Source organism: Fragaria vesca, linkage group LG2 (assembly GCF_000184155.1).
Source record: "Fragaria vesca subsp. vesca linkage group LG2, FraVesHawaii_1.0, whole genome shotgun sequence".
Lineage (NCBI taxonomy): Eukaryota > Viridiplantae > Streptophyta > Magnoliopsida > Rosales > Rosaceae > Fragaria > Fragaria vesca.
This window is the reverse complement of record NC_020492.1, coordinates 22,274,936-22,294,742: the sequence shown is the minus strand read 5'-3', so window position 1 is coordinate 22,294,742 and position 19,807 is coordinate 22,274,936. Positions and strand designations below refer to the sequence as shown.

At 38.2% G+C, this 19,807-nt stretch overlaps 5 protein-coding genes across 5 annotated transcripts in view; 4 read left to right on the top strand and 1 right to left on the bottom strand.

The window, feature by feature from the left end:
• Nucleotides 1–19,807, top strand: part of LOC101312889 (group 2 truncated hemoglobin YjbI-like) — a 771,661-nt gene that overhangs the window by 590,411 nt on the left and 161,443 nt on the right. The window lies entirely within an intron of this gene.
• Nucleotides 1,953–3,931, top strand: LOC101306401 (UDP-glycosyltransferase 73B5-like). Its single transcript, XM_004291228.1, has 2 exons — nucleotides 1,953–3,017; nucleotides 3,289–3,931. The coding sequence occupies exons 1-2, from the start codon at nucleotides 1,997–1,999 to the stop codon at nucleotides 3,723–3,725; spliced, it is 1,458 nt and encodes a 485-aa protein (XP_004291276.1). The 5' UTR covers nucleotides 1,953–1,996; the 3' UTR covers nucleotides 3,726–3,931.
• LOC101309791 (serine/arginine-rich splicing factor RSZ22-like) lies at nucleotides 5,869–8,391 on the top strand. The gene is made up of 6 exons (XM_004291240.1): nucleotides 5,869–5,918; nucleotides 6,050–6,152; nucleotides 6,247–6,335; nucleotides 6,715–6,937; nucleotides 7,110–7,235; nucleotides 7,465–8,391. Exons 2-6 carry the CDS (start codon nucleotides 6,064–6,066, stop codon nucleotides 7,499–7,501), a joined length of 564 nt encoding a protein of 187 aa, XP_004291288.1. The 5' UTR covers nucleotides 5,869–5,918; nucleotides 6,050–6,063; the 3' UTR covers nucleotides 7,502–8,391.
• On the top strand, nucleotides 9,726–12,801 carry LOC101311357 (probable cyclic nucleotide-gated ion channel 14-like). The gene is made up of 7 exons (XM_004292826.1): nucleotides 9,726–9,754; nucleotides 9,831–10,350; nucleotides 10,648–10,860; nucleotides 10,944–11,245; nucleotides 11,364–11,475; nucleotides 11,621–11,857; nucleotides 12,064–12,801. Exons 1-7 carry the CDS (start codon nucleotides 9,726–9,728, stop codon nucleotides 12,799–12,801), a joined length of 2,151 nt encoding a protein of 716 aa, XP_004292874.1.
• On the bottom strand, nucleotides 14,479–18,115 carry LOC101295775 (probable xyloglucan glycosyltransferase 5-like). Its single transcript, XM_004291192.1, has 5 exons — nucleotides 16,912–18,115; nucleotides 16,124–16,432; nucleotides 15,748–16,038; nucleotides 15,380–15,493; nucleotides 14,479–15,294 (listed from the first exon to the last, which is right to left on the bottom strand). The coding sequence occupies exons 1-5, from the start codon at nucleotides 17,782–17,784 to the stop codon at nucleotides 14,650–14,652; spliced, it is 2,232 nt and encodes a 743-aa protein (XP_004291240.1). The 5' UTR covers nucleotides 17,785–18,115; the 3' UTR covers nucleotides 14,479–14,649.

Sequence of the window (19,807 nt, the reverse complement as noted above, 5' to 3'; positions counted from 1 at the left end):
TCACCATCGTTTTAATTTGTTGATTAATCAATAATATCACATTGACAACTATGTACAGAAGATTTCAGAACAAATGCAACTGATCGTGATCGTTTGCTTCCGGCGATGGTATCTTTGTGTTAGAAGGTATTGACTGTATGGGAGTGAATGGATAGTTAATCTTTTTATTTTGAACAACGATAGCTAGCGTCCCCAATGAGGATTTCGATCTTAATCATATTCTCTAATTATACAGTCCACAAATAATAATTTGTCTTAACCACGCCATCAAGTTTAAGCTTAGAGAGGAGGATTAATATAGATTATAACTGACTAATCACGTGAACTAGAGTAATTAATCCTTCTTGATTGGCATGAATTGCAACAGATCGACGACAAGAATGCCGTTTAATTAGCTGATGTTTTTAGTTTTAAACTTGTAATTAGACCTAGAATGGTGGTCAAGTTTCTCAGGTCAATTTATATATAATGTCTATGCGTTGTATACTAGCTCGGTCCTATAATTGATTAACTAATTGGCGCGAACAACCTTTCAAACCTGCTTGCATGCATGCACATATGATTCTGTCACCAGTATTGTACTAGTAATTATTAATTTTTTGAGCTCTGATGCTGTTGAGCTCAGTCGATGGAGGCGGTGAAAATGCACACGAAGTTTGTCTTCTATTATAATAATTCGTTTGTAGTGCAAACCTGTCGTTCAACATTTTCATCAGTTCTTGAATTATAGAGATCGAGATTTGGGTAAATCGACCACTGTACTATTTATATACTTATGTGTTCAGATCTCATTATTTTTCCTCTATTGACAGCAGAGAAATTAAAAAGAATTAATATGCATCTAAATCCAGAAAGGGACAACGCCATCACCTACGTTATTATTTATACGGGGCTGCGTTTTCAAGTGATACACAAATCAAGAAAACATCTATATATTGGCTAAAAAAAGAAGAAGAAGAAGAAGCAGTTACTGGGAAAACAAGATCGAGGTGATAGAGACCCAAATAATAATAATAATGGCCGGTTTTCCTAGAAAATAAACTCTGGCTGATGTATAACAGTGCAACAGTCAAGTAAATATTAGTTCATTTCTCTATCAATACGTACATCAGATACCTGGTATCTGAAGGAAACCAAAGTCAGCGCTTTACACAGGGAATCAACCAGGGATAGATATATATCATATCAGAATGCATCTTTTTTGAAAGATATCCTATTTCGCAGAGTGTGATGATCGAGACTACCAAATTGGCTTTGATTCTCATGAGTTTGAATGGGTCAATATATTCAGTGCCGGGTTCATGCAGCAATTGTAGAACAAAACGTTTCCCATTCACCGATGGATATCCAGCATTAACTACTCTACATTATCATCATATCATGTATATCCTCTCGGGCCAGGAGGTATATATGGTCGACGTAGAAAGGAAATATATGAAAAAAAAGAAAGAAGAAAAATGAGAGAGACAGAGAATATATGAAAAGAAATTAATCAGCCAGAACAGTTGCGCTGGTGGCTTTTGTTTACTACTTCTGGCTTCAGAGACATAAACCCTTGCTAGTCTCTCGACACATATATAGTACGAATATATATGTCATATATATCTTCCATATATTTGTTGCGATATTGCCTTTTTTTTTTGCATCTTTAATATTATTCATTTTTCATTGAAAGTGTTACAGTTACTTGGTTATGCAGACCAGCAAACTTGGCAACTGCATAAATCGTAATTATATTTTCATAAAGGAATGTATACGTTATATATATGATCGAGCCTGTCTATTTTCCAGCATATTATCTTCTATAATAATTCATGCAAATAAGAATACAAATCCATCACCATCAGTAGGTTATGATTTTTTTTTATATTTCTTATCGGACAGCCTAACATATCAGGTAAATCGCCTAAGTTTTAAGTTCTCTATATAAACAGGCATATACACAGTTATACACCAACATCATTCTTGAAAGTTAAAACCAACTCAATAGAGGAAAATGGCATCACCACCGTTAGAGCCTCATGTTGTGATTTTTCCCTTCATGGCTCATGGCCACACTCTTCCATTACTAGACCTCTCCAAAGCTCTTTCCCACCGGAGAATCAAAGTGACCATCTTCACAACTCCTTCAAATGCTAAATCCATTTCCAACAAGGTTGGATGTCACCCAAATATAATCATCAACACAATCCCTTTCCCCACAGATATCGATTCCCTCGGGCTACCTCGAGGAATTGAAAACACATCCCAACTCCCATCTATGGAATTTTGGTTACCTTTCGTCCTCGCCACCAAGCAACTCCAAAAGCCCTTCGAACAAGTCCTACAATCCATGCACGATTCCAAAACCCTTCCCATCTGCGTGATCTCGGATTTCTTCTTTGGCTGGACACTCGAATCCTGCCGAAAATTCGGAGTTCCCAGGTTGGTATTTCATGGCATGGGAGTCTTGTCAATGGCGATTTGCAAAAGTGTGATCGTTCATAGGCCATACTTGAAAGCAAAGTCGGTTTCAGACCCTTTAGACTTTCCCGGCCTTAAGCTTCCCTTTCTTTTGAATACTTCAGAATTACCAGAGACGCTTCTTCAAATAGGTGATGCAAATGACCCATTTGCTCAGTTCATGTTTGAGGTGGGCGAAGCAGACATCAATAGCTGGGGGGTCATTGTTAATAGCTTCGAGGAGCTAGAGAGTGGTAGTGTTTCATCTGTGGAATCATTCTATGAGAACGGCGCTAAAGCTTGGTGTTTAGGACCTCTTAACTTTTATGACAAAGTCGAAGGTGGAGTTGCTAACATCAACCGGGAAAAACAAAGCCTCGTGTTAACAGAGTGGCTTAACGAGCAAGTGACTCCGGGCTCTGTGATCTATATCGCATTTGGAACACAGGCTGATATGTCAGAGGCTCAACTTGATGAAGTGGTTTTTGGCTTAGAGGAGGCTGGCGTTCCATTTGTCTTTGTGGTGCGATCGACCAAATGGTCTCCACCAAATCGACTTAAAGAGAGGTTAAAAGGTAATCTAACATTTCTATAGTATATCTATTATGAGCTACACCAGACCAACACAATTACGTATCTTTTTCTTCGTAACTTTCTTTTCTACGAGTATTGATACCAAATATAACATCAATTTTCTGAATGGTAATGTGTAACTCATATTCCCATGATATTAGTTTTCAGTTACCTTGATCGATTTTTACAGTGTATAGATAATGTGCACATCGTAGTATTGCATTTCAATGCACCCTTAAACCTTCTTAACATCAATGTTTTCAAACTTCGAAGGTAAGGGCTTGATCGCGAGGGAGTGGGTGGATCAACGCCAAATACTAGCACACCGAGCAGTAGGAGGTTTCCTGAGCCATTGTGGTTGGAACTCGGTGATCGAAAGCATCTCTGCCGGGGTGCCCATTTTGGCGTGGCCGATGATCGCAGAGCAGTCTCTGAATGCCAAGCTTGTTGCTGAAGGACTCGGGGCAGGACTTGCAATAAAAAAGGTGAAAGATCACTCGAGGTTGGGGTTTGAAGTCTCAAGGCAAGCAATACGTGACGGAGTTAGAGAGCTGATGTTGGGAGGAGAGAAGGGTAGGAATGCAAAGGAGAGAGCACAGGCCCTCGGAAGAGTAGCTTGGCTTGCTGTTCAAGAAGGTGGTTCTTCCTATCAAGCCCTAGATAAGCTTATAGACCAACTAAGGGTATCTTCAATTCTGCCCAGTAATTAAGTTTAACAGCATGCATGGTAGTTTCAATCTATAATAAAACAGATAAGGTTGAGTTTTTAGTCTCACTCGACTGCGGAATCAAACATTATAATATGCATTATTGTGTTAAGTGACATGTATATATTAAACAGAAGTTTGCCAATCCCCTCCTCTTTCTTGTCTAACCCATTCATCATTCCGATTGGAAGCAACAATTAAAAGTCAGTAATACGAGTTAGCTATATATTTAATTAATTGTTGGCAATTTTCATAGCATATGGACCTCCCAGGCCCCAGCTGCCTTAAGCTTATCTATCTATAGACAAGATTTAGGGGAAACTCATGAAGACAAGAACTGTTCTGGGTGTGCGGTCTGCCGTCTGATTTAGGGCGGCGTACGTTATGAGCTAATTCTGACTTTACTTAGTTTAATTACTACTATTGAGCTAGGGTTCTAAGTTTCTTTGCCTAGATTACGATCCACTTTGCCCGTTCATTAATGGGACCTAATTGACAAACACAACAACTTGTATACTAGCAGGCTAAGCAGCCTAAACTTGGAACAAGATGCATGTCATCGCCGCCATCGTATCACTACTACAATTCTCCCCAATGGGGACTGACCACTATTTTGTGTAATCGTGTTGAGTATTGTCCAACAAATTGTTTATCAATGACTGAAAAATATGAACTTTCTATTTATATTTGTCACGAATTAAATTATAATCAAATTGTTTTAAGGACTAATTCCTATCGGTCCCTAATGGGGAAAATTCTAGTGACTAGTCGTATATATTGTGATCTTTCCCTTCATGGCACATGCCCGGCCCACACGCTTCCAATATTGCGAGGCATCTACAAATTAAGCTCTTTCCCGCTGGAGAGTCAAAGTGCATCAACCATCACACAACTAGCTCCTTAAAATGCCAAATACATTTCCGGAAAGGTAGCATATCACTGCATCACACTAGTTCACAACTAGCTCCTTAAAGTGCATCAACCATCACACAACTAGTTCACAACTAGCTCCTTAAAATGCCAAATACATTTCCGGAAAGGTAACATATCACTTAAACATACATATATATCTCTCATCCACCTCCTTTTCCCCATTAATATCGATGCCTTAGAGCATCTCCCACCGTAAGCTAAATTTCAAGCCAAATTTAGCTTACAAAACAATAATATTCTATAAAATATATTTTTAGCTTACCAAATTCTCCCACCATAAAGCTAAATTCTTGGCCAAATTAAGAGTATTTTGGCTTACAAAGCACTCCCACCGTAAACCAAATCCTAAGGTAAAGTTTTTTTTTTTTTTTTTTTGTTATATATTTGTTTAATTTAATAATTAACCATGAAAAAGATTTTATGTATATATATTCTATATGAGACTCATATGAAAGATCTCGTCGAGATTATCATGATGGTATAAAATTTTATTAGTAACGAAATTTTAATTTAGATGTTAGTATAAATTAGAAGAACAATATTTAAAGTTGAATAAAATAATACTTAGTTTTAGCCTACCAACTCCATAAGCCAAATTTGGCTCACAATACAAAATAACTCAAGTTAAATTTTTTACCTTGAGAATTGTAATTTGGCTTATGGTAAAAATAACTTTAGGCTAAATTTAGCTTTTTAGCCTTAACCTATGGTGGGAGATGGTCTTAACTAGGCCTACCGTTAGGCCCCCACACCTTTGGTATGCGGATTTACCGTTCTCCTTCTACAATCCTAATACTAACACTCTTAAATTATCGTTTAGTAATTATTGTTGTGCATATAAATTAGAAGCGGATGATATAGTTTTGGACACAATAACTTCGCAAAGACATGCTACTACTGTACTACACTACTACGTACACCATACGATTTTGGCATCAACTTTTGTTTAATTTCGGTAGATGTTCGGCACTTCATCAAACACAGAGAAGTACCACGTACACCTACACAAAGAAGGGAAAAAAACAAAAAAACTAAAAGGGTAATGAAAATATAATTTGAACAAAGTTATAGCTTGAAATCTAAATATTAAGCTCTGAGGGATCGGGGAGGTAAAAACAAAAGAAGAGGGGCCTAATAGAAAATTATGAACTTAATGGGGACACGTAAGCAAATTAACGACTTATATAAAATCCAAAACCTCAGCGACTTACTCACCCAAACAAAGCCTAACCGAGCTCGACAACTGCTAGGGTTTCTCTTCAGGTTCGAATTTTCCAGATCTCGCTCTTCCTCTTTAGCTTTTCAAATCGAATCGATTCTCAGTCAGGTTTGATTTCAAAGATTTTGCGCCTCAAATATTTGTTCTTTACTTTGTGTGGGGTTTCGATCTGCAGATTTGAATCGAAGCATGTCTCGCGTGTACGTTGGGAACTTGAGTTCTCGGGTTTCGGAGGGAGAGCTGGAAGATGAGTTCCGCAATTTCGGAGTTATAAGAAGGTAAAGGTCTTGGCTTTTCGTCTTGTTTTGCTTTTTCGTGTGGTGAACCAAGTGTTGTGTGGTTATTTGATTTGGATTAATTGGTGATGGACAGTGTGTGGGTTGCGAGGAGGCCACCGGGTTATGCTTTCGTCGATTTTGATGACAGTAGAGATGCTGAGGATGCCATTCGTGAATTAGATGGTATGTTGTTTAACAGTTTGTATAGAATCTTGTTTTCGCTGCATATCTGTTATCTTATAATGTGAATTACTTTGCTTGACGTGTTGATTCCGATGAGTTTGGGCTTGTAGATTCAGAATAAATGGATTATATTAGATTATGACGAAGTAGGTCAATGTGATACAGTGAATAGTAACTTTAAGTTGAATATCCAAATTAGTGATCTCTTGAGAATTCGGAAGAAAGTAGAGCTATTTTATATCACGTCTATCGAGTTTGCACAAACTGGCAACACACACACACACACTCTCTCTCTCTAAGCAATATATGCCAGTGTTCTAAAATTGGAATATATTGAAGATATCTAGGGAATCTTTCAAAACATTTTGTTTCTGAACAGGGAAGAATGGCTGGAGAGTTGAGCTTTCACACAACTCTAGAGGTGGTGGTGGTGGTGGTCGTGGCGGAGGAGGTCGTGGCCGTTCTGGAGGTTCTGATTTGAAGTGTTATGAGTGTGGTGAGCCTGGTCATTTTGCTCGTGAATGCCGTCTGCGTGGTGGTTCTGGAAGGCGTCGTAGCCGCAGCCCCCCAAGGTATCGCAGAAGTCCTAGTTATGGCAGGAGGTAATGTCATATTGTTGTTTCCTCTATCTAGTTACCATTGTTAGATAGATGTTTAGGTGAATAATGTATTGAAAGTTGGCTTGGAGGAGGCTAGTTCCAAAACTTTAGTACTTATGTTGGATACTCTCTAATCTTAGTATGACTTCTGATGTCAATTTGTACTGTGATGCAGAAGCTACAGTCCACGTGGGCGCTCTCCCCCACCCAGACGTCGCAGTTTGACACCACCCAGGGGTGGCCACAGCCGTAGCAGGTCTCCACCATACCGTGGAAGGGAGGAGTTGCCATATGCAAATGGGTGAGGTTCCTTTCCTCAAGAGTTTAAAAAACACTGCTGCATGATTAAGAAACCCTTCTTCTACAGCATAGCACTGATTGTGGCTGACTAGCCATGTTGGTTAATGTCATTATGTTATATCGTGTGCCTTCTTAATGAATGATGTGTAGGGTACAGCATGATCTTAAATGTCATGTGTCATCAATATTCTTTATTTTGTCTAACGGTGCTAGTTGCTGAATTGTTGCAGTAATGGCTTGAAGGATCGACGCAGAAGCAGGAGTTGAGGATTGGCATACAAGTTCTCTGGCTTCGTTTAGAAGATATACTGGGATTATGTGTTATGTAGTGTTCTTGGACTTCAGCACAATTCTGTTTAATTTGGGGGACGCCCTCTGCCTCTACTCTCTGGATTTGGTTAAGTTCCTTCCTTTCTTATCTTGAGCTGGTTTTGTTTACTATGTAGGCATGAGGATCTTATGAGTAAACTGGCATCATAACTTTTTTTAAGAGTGCTTGTTAGAATGCTGCTAAAAATCTCTGCTCTTTTTTTCTTTTTGTGTTGAGGTGTCGTCTGGTACTTCTGCTTCATTGGTTTTGTGCTTCTGCACTTCCTTGGTCTCTGGAATTTCTTCACTGCCCTGCTCTGGGATCTTCAATTTTGATTGTTGTGGGATCCCAGCCGGCTTAACTGTAGAGCTTCAATTTTTGTGTTTCTGCTCTCCCTTGGCCCTTTGGATTTCTTCACTGCACTGCTCTGCTCTGCTCTGGGATCTTCAATTTTGAAACAGTTGTGGGTCCCAGCCTGCTATAGCTTCTCCTATTTTCACTGAAACTCGTCGGTTGTGATGCGTCTTCAATCTACTACTAAACCCTTGTGGCAGGTCTACTACTAAACCCTTGTGGCAGGTACTCGTACATGTTCTGAGAGAGATTAGGTCTACATAAATATTGATTTAGACGTCCTTTAGCCTCCACCGAAGAAGTCTGATCTTAATGGAGTTAATTTTGGGGTGTACAGGTAGAGATTTGTTTATTTCGATTCTCCCATCACTTCTTTTGGATCGGTCGTTGTTTCATGCACACAAGTTGCGCATATTCTTGGGCCTGATGTCCTGGATCTTCAATTTGATACAAAACCTTGAAATCAATGAAGTGTGACTGATTTATTTGTTTGAAATACTTAAATGCCTTCCATATGCCTTACTATGTTGGGCCCTAATTGTAGAACATTGTGATCAATGCCACTCACATTAGCAGATTGGAGTCCAATGCCTTGTGGTATGGCGGTCGTTCGAGTGATTTAGAATCAACTTATGGGGTATGGGGTTGTGATCATTTTTGGGAGTAGGGCTTCTGCATTTATCTTGCAAGGCTCCTTCCTGTAAAAGAAGGAAGTTATAACTTATACACATGGTGGGAATGTTTAGGTTCTACTCCTATACATGGGCATAAACTTATCAACGGTTCTCTGGGATGGTCCTCAATTGCTTGGGTGTCCTCCTAAGTAGTGGCTCAGCCCTATAGGTTTACACGTTATTCATGATAGAGCTAAGAATTTTTCTTCATGATGTTGTTGGTTTTAGGTCTCCAAAGAGCTGATGGCCTCATAATTTTCTGGTTGAATAAACCCAAATTGGTCATCAATCAATTGATCACACGTTTACTTGTCCCACAAATCAACATCGACCGGCCGGTTTCTGTTCTAATGAACAAGCTCTAATACAAGAGTTTCAATAAAAAAAGAAGCTGCTTTAATACGCTCTAATACAAGAGTTGAAAATTTCTTGGATATGCATAGATTCTACTCCTGCATTGACCTGGTATATCGCTCTGGTTTCATCACAAAGAATTGGGAAGCAAACTGACTATAAGGTGACACTGAAACCTCATTCACAATGACCAAAACTGACTAGTGACGCTATTTTCTATTTGGAAGAAACAGTCCAAAATTTATAAACTTTTACTATAAGCTTGACAAAGAGTTACCTAGGATTGGATTCAGATCTGGTATTGCCAATATATATTTGGACTAGTTGACTAAGAATGATCAATGGGATCGTGCTCCTCAACCATTTACAGTTGGAAGAAAAAGGAGAAAATCAAAATCAAAACTTTGAAGCAAATTGTTGCTAGATATCTGCCTATCTATATGCTAACTGCTAAAATCAAGTGTATAGAATACTCATCTTCTTCTTGTTTTTAATGGCTACATCCATCTATTCCTTTTTTATATACAAACGTTCATGTCATTCACGTTCTCTCCCTCTCTGACCTCTCAGATTCACTACCTTTCTTAATTCACTACATGCATAAAATATGGCAACTCCCACATCGTTCCGGCCTTGGATCAAGCCTGCCTCGTCTCTCTTTCGTTTTAATATATCGTATTTCTTGCTCTTGTTTTTGACCCTTTAGCTGCAATTATGAGGAAGTCAGGAAATTTGTGTTGTTGATGCATATTTGTTCATGTAGTTTGGTTTTCAGAAGATGAGAGGTAACAGAACAAGCATGGAGTTGAAGAAAGATAAGCTAGTGAGGTAATGTCTTTCATTTCAGGGTCTCCTGTTTTCATTTATGTCCAGTTGTCTTCTTACTGTGTTTTCATGTTCTTAGGTTTTATAATGATGAGAAACAGGATGGTAATTTTCCCTGGGAAAAGAGTGACATTACCCAAAAACACTTGAAAGAGCCACTGCCTGGTGATAGAGCTAAGAAGACTCTTAGATTTGGGGGGTTTAAGGTTTTCCCAGAGAACCATCAGCCACATGAGAAGAAAATTCTTGATCCTGGAAGTGATATCTTCTTGACATGGAACAGGATTTTTCTTATGTCTTGCTTGGTATCGCTGTTCGTTGATCCGCTGTTTTTCTACCTTCCTTCAGTACATAATGATGGCAGTTCATCTTGTATGGATACTGATTTGAATTTGGGAATTGTTGTCACATGTTTTCGTACTGTTGCTGATATGTTCTATCTGCTGCATATGTTCATCAAGTCGAGGACAGCTTATATATCACCAAAAACTAGAGTTTTTGGGAGGGGTGAGCTTGTTATGGATCCTAAAAAGATTGTTAGAAGGTATTTGAGAACAGATTTCTTCATAGATCTTTTAGCTGCGCTGCCTCTCCCTCAGGTAAGCCATCATCATCATAAACATACTTTGTTAAATTCTTTTAGTGGTCTAGACTGATTCATCAATATTGGAATTTTAATTGAGACATTGGTTCATTAACATGATTAGATGAATGTAGTCAAACTAAGTCGTATGAAAGGTATCTAGCTGGTTCACCTGGTTGTGTCTAACCAGAAAACGCAGGATATTTTCAGTGGCATTTGGAGTTTACTGCACTATTGACTAGTAATTTCTTCTGCATTTTAATTTTCAATTTCACGATTGTGGAAATGACACTATTTGTATTCTGTTTGGCAGATTGTCATATGGTTCATCATACCTGCGGTTAAAAACTCCACTGCTGGCCATGCCAATCATGCCCTAGTACTGATTGTTCTCCTCCAATATGTTCCTAGATTGTATCTCATTTTCCCACTAAGTTCTCAGATTATCAAAGCAACTGGTGTAGTCACAAAGACAGCTTGGGCGGGGGCTGCGTATAATCTCGTACTCTACATGTTAGCTAGTCATGTATGTAGTTTGCTTTAGTTAACATTATTCGATTTTACCACCCTTTTAGAGTCAACAATAGTTTTTCTATGCCTGTGTTGTAGGTCTTAGGTGCTTCATGGTACCTATTATCAATCGAACGACATGCAACTTGCTGGAAGTCTGAATGCGGAAAGGAAATTGACCCCATCAAGTGTTTCCTCAGCTACTTGGATTGTGGTGCTTTGAACAATGATGAACGCCAGCAATGGATAAACAGCACTCACGTGTTTAGTAACTGCAACCCGGATAATCCCATCGATTTCAAATATGGCATATTTCAGAATGCACTGGCCAACAATGTAGTCTCCTCAGCATTTGTTGAGAAGTACTTGTATTGTCTATGGTGGGGATTACAGAACTTGAGGTATGATCAAGACTATGCTACACTATAACTGTCATATGTATCTGCAATCTGATCAATATTGGTTTAAGGTCTTGTTCTGTTTACTTCTTTTGATACAATCTATTTCTTTATGTCTCAGTTCCTATGGTCAGAATTTGACTACAAGCACATTCATTGGGGAAACTTCTTTTGCCATACTCATTGCTATTGTGGGTCTTGTTCTGTTTGCACACTTGATTGGAAATATGCAGGTATGTTACCTTGTTGATGATCAAAACATCATATATATGTGTTTTCTGACAAAGAAGAAAATTGGTGCAGCTTGTTCTATCTCAGTAACAAGGTATCTTTTGTTTTCTTCATTCTGATCTATTAGACACATCATATTTTGTGTAGACCTACTTGCAATCTATGACTGTGAGACTTGAGGAGTGGAGGCTCAGGCGGCGAGACACAGAGGAATGGATGAGACATAGGCAACTCCCTGAAGATCTGCAAGAACGTGTTAGGCGATTTGTGCAGTACAAGTGGCTTGCAACTCGAGGAGTTGATGAGGAATCAATCTTACACGCCTTGCCTACAGATCTTCGTCGAGACATTCAACGTCACCTATGTTTAGACCTTGTTCGACGTGTAAGTGATTTCCTTGGTATCGTAATCCAGTGCTACAAATCTTTCCCAAGCCATGATTTGAGGAATTCTACGTAGTCCATTTTCCTGATTATAGTTAACATAATATTGTGCTATGATTTAGTTACTCTTTAACAATAATGCATATAGCTATACTTCTTGTTCCAATGATGATGAGTAATGCTTTTCTCTTCCACTGTCATTTGCAGGTCCCATTTTTCTCACAGATGGATGGTCAACTACTTGATGCAATATGCGAGCGTTTAGTATCCTCTTTGAGTACTCAAGGCACCTACATTGTCCGTGAAGGTGACCCTGTCACAGAGATGTTATTCATTATCCGAGGAAAGCTAGAGAGCTCGACAACAAATGGAGGCCGGACAGGTTTCTTCAACTCAATTACTTTGAGACCTGGTGATTTTTGTGGCGAAGAATTGCTTGCTTGGGCATTGCTTCCCAAATCTACTCTCAATTTGCCTTCTTCTACAAGAACAGTTAGATCACTTGATGAAGTAGAGGCCTTTGCACTTAGAGCAGAAGATCTCAAGTTTGTTGCCAATCAGTTTCGACGACTTCATAGCAAGAAGTTGCAACACACATTTCGATTCTACTCTTACCACTGGAGAACTTGGGCTGCATGCTTCATTCAGGTTGCGTGGCGTCGATTCAAGAAGAGATTGTTGGCAAAGAACCTTAGCTTGGCCGAGTCATTTTCATCGAACTGTGACAACCAAGAGGCTGATGAGGCAGAGCAAGAAAAGGAGTACTCTAGGACTAATACAGCTTCAAATGCTTCGCAAGCGAGACAGAATTTGGGGGTCACCATTTTGGCCTCGAGGTTTGCTGCAAACACGAGAAGAGGAGCTCAGAAAATGAAGGAGGTTCAATTGCCAAAGTTGCAAAAGCCTGAAGAACCAGACTTCTCAGTAGAACCAGAAGATGACTAGTCACTTGGTTCATTACTATGTACAGATTCATAAACTTCTCCTAAACCACTGTAGGAAATTATTATAACATGGGTCAGTTACTCAGGTACATTGGGATTAATTGAAAGCGTAGTTGTCTCAGACTCATATATGAGGACTAATTGCTTACTATCACACAATCTCATCAAAAACAGCATCGAAATTACTTATTTCTTTTCTATCAACTAAAAATTATTGATATTTGTTGAGGTACTTTGAATGAACTTTGTCATGATCAAACCCAGTTTTGGCACATGTACCTTTTTTCTTTTTCTTTTTAAATATAGGGATTAACACGGTATCTTCAAAATGTATTTTAAGTTTAAAATTAATCCGCGTCGAGAAATCATGTCTAAACGTTTTCTTTCTGGCCATCAAGATTAGATTGAGATTTGAACTCCAATCAATGTCGACGGAGTTCAAAACTGAGTATGAGACCTAAGGTTTTTCCAACTCGACCACCACATACATGGATATTTTGGCAGTCATGTATAGTGATGAAGAGCGATGAATACTACTTAACGCTGTAAGATGGTTCGAATATGTGTCTTGTCAAGTCAAATCTTTCCTTTGGATGGTATTGATATTCCTTTGCAAAACTTTTAATGCACTGGGCCTTTAGATAGGCCACGGTTTGACACTGAAATGAATCATTTTGTCTGATCAGACCCCCCAAATAGCCAATTCAGGGCACCCATTTACAAAATCAGGTAGATTCATAGACATATGCCCCCCCAAAAGATCTCTAACCCTACAACTCTATGGCCCTTAAACCGGAGGCTGAGGAAGCCTGAGAAACTTTATGGACCAGAAACCTCAGCCACCTTCAAGTACATAATACAGTGACCTTTCTGTTTCACCCACTTTGCCTGACCGACACTTCCCAATGCAAATTGCAGAGCATGAGTCTGTCAAACATAAATGAACTTCGTTTCTTTCAGAGAAATTTCATGAGGATGTTTTTACATGCCTCACTGATTGCCAATAATGAGTCTCTACGAAACAAAAGCATCAGAAAACACAGCAAGCTCATCCTTGCCACTCAACCAAGCTGCCTATATCTGTGAGGTTAAGCAAGCACAATTTGCCCATGCAAGGGAGGCTAATCATGGACATTTTCGGTGAATTTTTTCAAAATAGAAGCCTAACTATGCTGTATGAACTTGGAAATATGTCCAGAATCAAACCAAAACATTTACTCAGAAATATAAACTTTGTCCAAAATCATGATTTTTCAGCGAAAATTGTGGGTTATAGCACACGTATTTTTGACCAAAATCGTATATTCTTATTTTTCTTTCAAAATCTGCAAATTCTCAAGTCATGATTTTAAAACAATACTCTTGCTGACGGAACTCAAAAATCCTGTCCCCATTTTTTTATACAATTTTTCTAAGTCAGAAAAATAGAAAATTCATATTAAAAATTATGTCGCGATTTTGGTGTTCCATGACTTCCATCAACTGAAGTCCTTTTAGAAATCATATTCTATGTACATTATAGTGAGCCAGAGCCAAAAAAGAAGAAATTTTTGGAAGATAAAAATCTAATCGAAATCAGACAGCTTCTAAAAATTCACAGTAACTATCATAAGAAGTATGTATGGAGAGAGATAAATTTAACATTGATCGATGACATAATATTGAGGGAAGAACATTTGGAATTGGTATTGGGGAGATTAACAAAGAAGTTCCTGTTGAGAACCTCACACTGTGTAGACTATGCTATAAATAAATCTAGTTATTGAAGCAGAGGGTAAATCATTGAACTACTTCACTGTGCAATGTGCATATAGGTGTTGCTTTTTTCTATGTTTCCTCTTGCACCCTATTAGCTAATTTGCTCTCCAATGAGATCAAGACCAACCAGGAGGAAGGTCACACCTTGGAAGAGTAGGAAGTAAAAGTGTACTCCTTGGGCAGCTAACAGACTCCTGACAGAAGCTGTGAGCAGGAGGAAAGCTAGAGCAAGTTCTTTCCTGTATATCTTGTTAGCTTTCTTGACAGGCAAAGGAGATACTACTTTATGTTCCATAAGTTTGTTCAACTCTGAAAGCTCACTCTCTGAAGCTCCTCTGTGGACTGGTAATTGGTTTATCATCTTTGTTTCCCTTTCTGCAGCAGCCAGTAAGTCGGATTCTGATGACCTGCCAGCCTTCTTGGTGACAATCCACTCATAAGAGCTACCCAGTTGGAACAATCCAGACACCATTGCATTGAATTTGGTTACGGACATGGTGTTCTCGAAAAGGAGGTAAGGAACAATAAAAGGGAAGGATCTAGGAGCTGGAAGAACATTGAGTAAAGACATGAAAACGGGCACATAGCAAATGACCCATGAAGGAAGCTCTGCCTCAGGGACAAACATGGTTAATGGAAGAATTATGCAGAACAAGGTGAAAGAATAGAAAGGAAGGATGAGTTTCCTCAATAGAAAGAATAGTAGTATCAAGTTTGCTTTCTTCCATGCTGATACCTGCATTAATAATGTTTCTAGAAATTATGGCACATGTTATAAATATTAGCAATTGTAAAATATGAAACGTGAAAATTTTAGGTACCTTAGAAGTAATAACTGCTGGAAGGCACAATCTAAATAGCTGCATAGGACCAGAATGCCAGCGATGCTGCTGCTTCCTGTAAGCTTCATACGACTCAGGCACTTCGCATAGTACCTAAAAGTTTACATTTAAATTAAACTTAAACAAATTGCAGACATTTGGAAGACACAGAAAAATCCCAAATATGAACTGTTTTTACTTTTTCCTTTCCTCGCATTCACATTTGACTTTTGAAATGATATATATGGTATAATTATGGCACTATTTTTCAAAAGTGAATGCGATGTATACTATATATGTCCTAATTTTATTCAAATGATTAGTCAATATGAAATGTTGGATATGGCAATACTATGCTCTGAGATTACCTGAACATCATTAAGGTAGATAAATTTCCAACCGTTGAGATGAGCCCGGACAGCTATGTCCATATCCTCAACGGTAGTCCTTTCCAGCCATCCTCCAGATTCCTCGAGGGCTTTTATTCTCCAAACACCAGCAGTTCCATTGAAACCGAAGAAATTAAGAAACACACCATTAACCTGCTGTTCCACCTCAAAGTGGAAACACAAATTAATGTTTTGGAGACGAGTCAACAAGTTCTCATCCTTGTTCACAAAGGCCCATCTTGCCTGAACCAAACCAACTTCAGGATTGCCCTGCAATACAGGAAGATAAATTAACTCCTGAAGTGTACTCCAACCAAAAATCACACTGAAGCATGTTCTTGTTGTTTATATTCACCTTGAAATGTGGCACTGTCCTTTTAAGGAAGTCTGGATTAGGTTGGAAATCTGCATCAAAGATTGCCACAAACTCGTAGTCCTTCACATAATCACAGCTCATTGCAGACTTGAGATTTCCTGCTTTGTAACCAGTTCTAATCTCACGATGCCGATATATTATGTTGACACCCTTCTGGCTCCAGTCAGCAACCTCTGACTTTATTAACCACTGGATGCTCTCATCATCAGAATCATCAAGAACTTGAATTAGTATACGGTCCTTTGGCCAATCAATCTGGCAAACTGCAGAGATAGACTGCTCATATACCTGAAAAAGGCCATGGCAGAAAATCTTGTGAACATCGTGAAGAATCTCACAATTTTCTATCATGAAATACCTTAAGTGGAAATCTGTCATTTACTAAGGCAATAAAATAGTAGATCTGAACAATTTGACACAAATCTTCATATTGTTTCTAAAACATCAAATTGTAACTCGAATGTGCTATCTTAGTAAAAGCTTTACTTTCCCACTATATCAGTATATCTTCTAGTAAAGTTAATTATTGATTTCAACAATGAAAATAATTCTTCAATGTTCACAAAAGTTTTAAAATGATGCTATTCCAATCAAAGAAGACAAGCAAGGCCTTTTGCTTTCCTGTTAATAAATATGCAGTCTTTCTTCGTCAAATTTCTATCTAATCCAGAAATAGTAACTCACCTCTCGAATGAAACATAATGAGCTGATAAAAACTCAAGAGAGAAGAAATAAAGCAAGGAAAAGATAAGAGTTCAATTCATTACCTCTTTCTCATTACACATTGGAATTTGAACAAGAACCATGGGGTACTCATAGTCTGACTTCTCAAGATCATCTGACTTCATAGCATTTGAATCAATGGTTGGCTTAATTTTCTTGTACTTAATCCATAAGCATCCCAACGAAAGTATCATGCGGTCTGCAGATTGGATCATGAAAAGAACAATACAAAATGTAGAGAGTGCTTGAATTGGAGGTGCAATGTAATCGGCCCGAAATCTTAACCAGGCAACATAAACCATGTGGAGCAAGCCCTGTATATCAGAAGTCCGAGGGATGTGCAAACTTGGATTCCTGAAGTAATGCCATCCTTTGAAATAAGCAACTACCTCAAAAACCAAAATTGCAATGGAGCTCACTAAGAAGACTCTTATGACTGTAAACAATAACCTCCCCTTTCCCAATTTCCCATTCTCCATTGCTACACCTTGCCTAAAGATTAACCTCTTGTTAATGGTACCAAGCAGTGACCAAAGTAGTGTAGCCATTGAAGCAATGAGACTCACAAAACGTTGAGCCTTGAGAAGCAAAACCCATGAGGCCTGCTTAGCATTCTTACCCCTGCTTTTCTCAACAGGCCTGAAAGCAGAGTCTGGACCATCAATCTCCACCACTGAGAAATTGGGGTTCTCCATTTTCACAACCACTGGTGTTCCTCCTCCCTTCTTAGCATTCTTTGCCCACATCTTGGAAAAATCCAATCTTGGAGCCATTTTCTCAATACCCAATAACACACTCAACAACAAAAAAACAAAACAAAAAAAATATGAAGAACCCCAGAAACCCAAGCCCCCAAACTTTACCAAATACCAAGGGAAAACTCTAAAACCCAGATCTGAAAATAGACAAATTTGCATAACCCATTTCTAGAACACCCACTAAAATGAAAAAGAACCAAACTTTACCAATGAAAACTCAAACTGAAGAAGAACCCATGAAATGCAGCAAGGGAAAGCCACAAGGGACAAGTGTGGGAGGTTCTTTGTTCACTCTAGAAGACACACACAACATGGAAAAGCAACATTATGAGGGAAGGTATATGCCTATCTGCTGCAACTGTAATAAACCCAAAACACCATGTGGGGTATTTGTCAAGCTCAGCCCTTGGTTTTAAACTCAGCAAAGCATATATTACCCATTGGTGATATATATTTTGAGTCTTACAGAATCTGCTTAAAGAGTTAACAGATTCTGCCTGAGACAAGAACACTCAGTCAAGTCTGATTGACTCCTATGTAAGGTTGACTCAGTAGTCACTGTAGTGATATCAGGAGCTAATTATTGGCACTAATCATGTTTAGGAAAACTACTAACCCAAGTTGACAACAGAAAATCCAGAAGACACAAGTCTGCAATGGCGGAAAGGCCTCAGTCACCCAGTGTCACTAGCACCTAAACCAGCTCACTCTCACTTTCATAACAGAAGGACTCAGAATATAATATTTAGTGATAATGATAGTATGATTTACTGTAAGATGGAAGCTTATATTTATAATAATAAGAATATCCTTTGTGTTCTTATATTCTTTAGTTGACAGGGGGCCACCTTGAGAAAGACAATGCGACCCTCCCAGTGGCACATGTGGGAGTAAAAAGATTTTCATTTTAGGGGTGTAAAGTTGTAAACTTGATAGATTTCTCTTTGGTGAAAAAAAAGAGAGAAAATGGAAATGTTCCATGCATCTAATGAGGAAAATTCACATAATGGAAACAAATTTGGAATTTAAAGATTGAAATATTGATAAGTTTGGAATGAAAGTTACACCATGATTCAATAACATATTGGTTTCATCAGCTGTTGGTTTCATAATCAAGTATTCTCATAGTTATCTATGGAAATGAACATTTTGTTTTAAATGTGTTAGTTGACTAATGAGAAGAAGTCAATTAGACCAATTGACTAGGGATGTAACTCTTAAATGTAACTCTTAAATTCACATCTAATGAGTTTTGTTTCCAATACTAGAGGCATCGGTTCAAGACTGTCATATTGAATATATACATACCATATTGGATACAAACACTGCATTTTTCTCTTATTAATACTATACATTAAAGACATGCATATATTGAATATATTCATGCCAATTGGATACAAACAAAGCCAAATGAGGTAACCAATGATGTATTTACTAATACATTAGATTAGTAAAGACTCGTGATATTATTTCAACACGTTCGCTTATAGTTTATTGTAAAATCTTTAAACACTATATCGTTTTTTGTATTTTATGATTTCATTCATATTTATGGCTTAAAAGACCAGCTTTTATCTCAGAAAAAATAATTCACATCAACATGTGGGACCTTTTGTTTTTGTTTTTGGGGCTTTTATAGTTTAATAACATGCACGTCATGCCAAAGATTCACAAAGGCAAATCCTATGCAAATTATTTTTCTTTGAAATTTATCCTAGAAGATATATTGTACCCATTTTGTTTTCATGCATGAATAAAATTTGGAGCTAGCTTGTCAATTATTTATGGATCTGTGTCGTTGCATGTGATCTAGGATAGCGAGTGATATCAGAGTCTCAGAGATCGATCAAGAAAGGCCTGAATGAGATTAAGTACTCAGCTACTTCTATTATGAGGCATGAGCTGGAGAAGTAAGGCCTGAAACCAACTCTATTCCAACTCATAATTACACCCAATTCATCTGTGTATTCTGCTGATGATTTTCGTCCTAAACTTGTATTCGAAAGAGTTTGTTCTTCTATAACTAGGTAGAGTTTTGATTCGAATGGTCTTTCGAAAACGAACTTATCTAGTTTCTTTTACTGTCATTGGATTAGAGCAGAACGAGCAACCAAAGATTCTAGTCACCTGATAAGCAAAATAACACAGGCAGTGAACACTACTGATGAAGATCAACAATAAT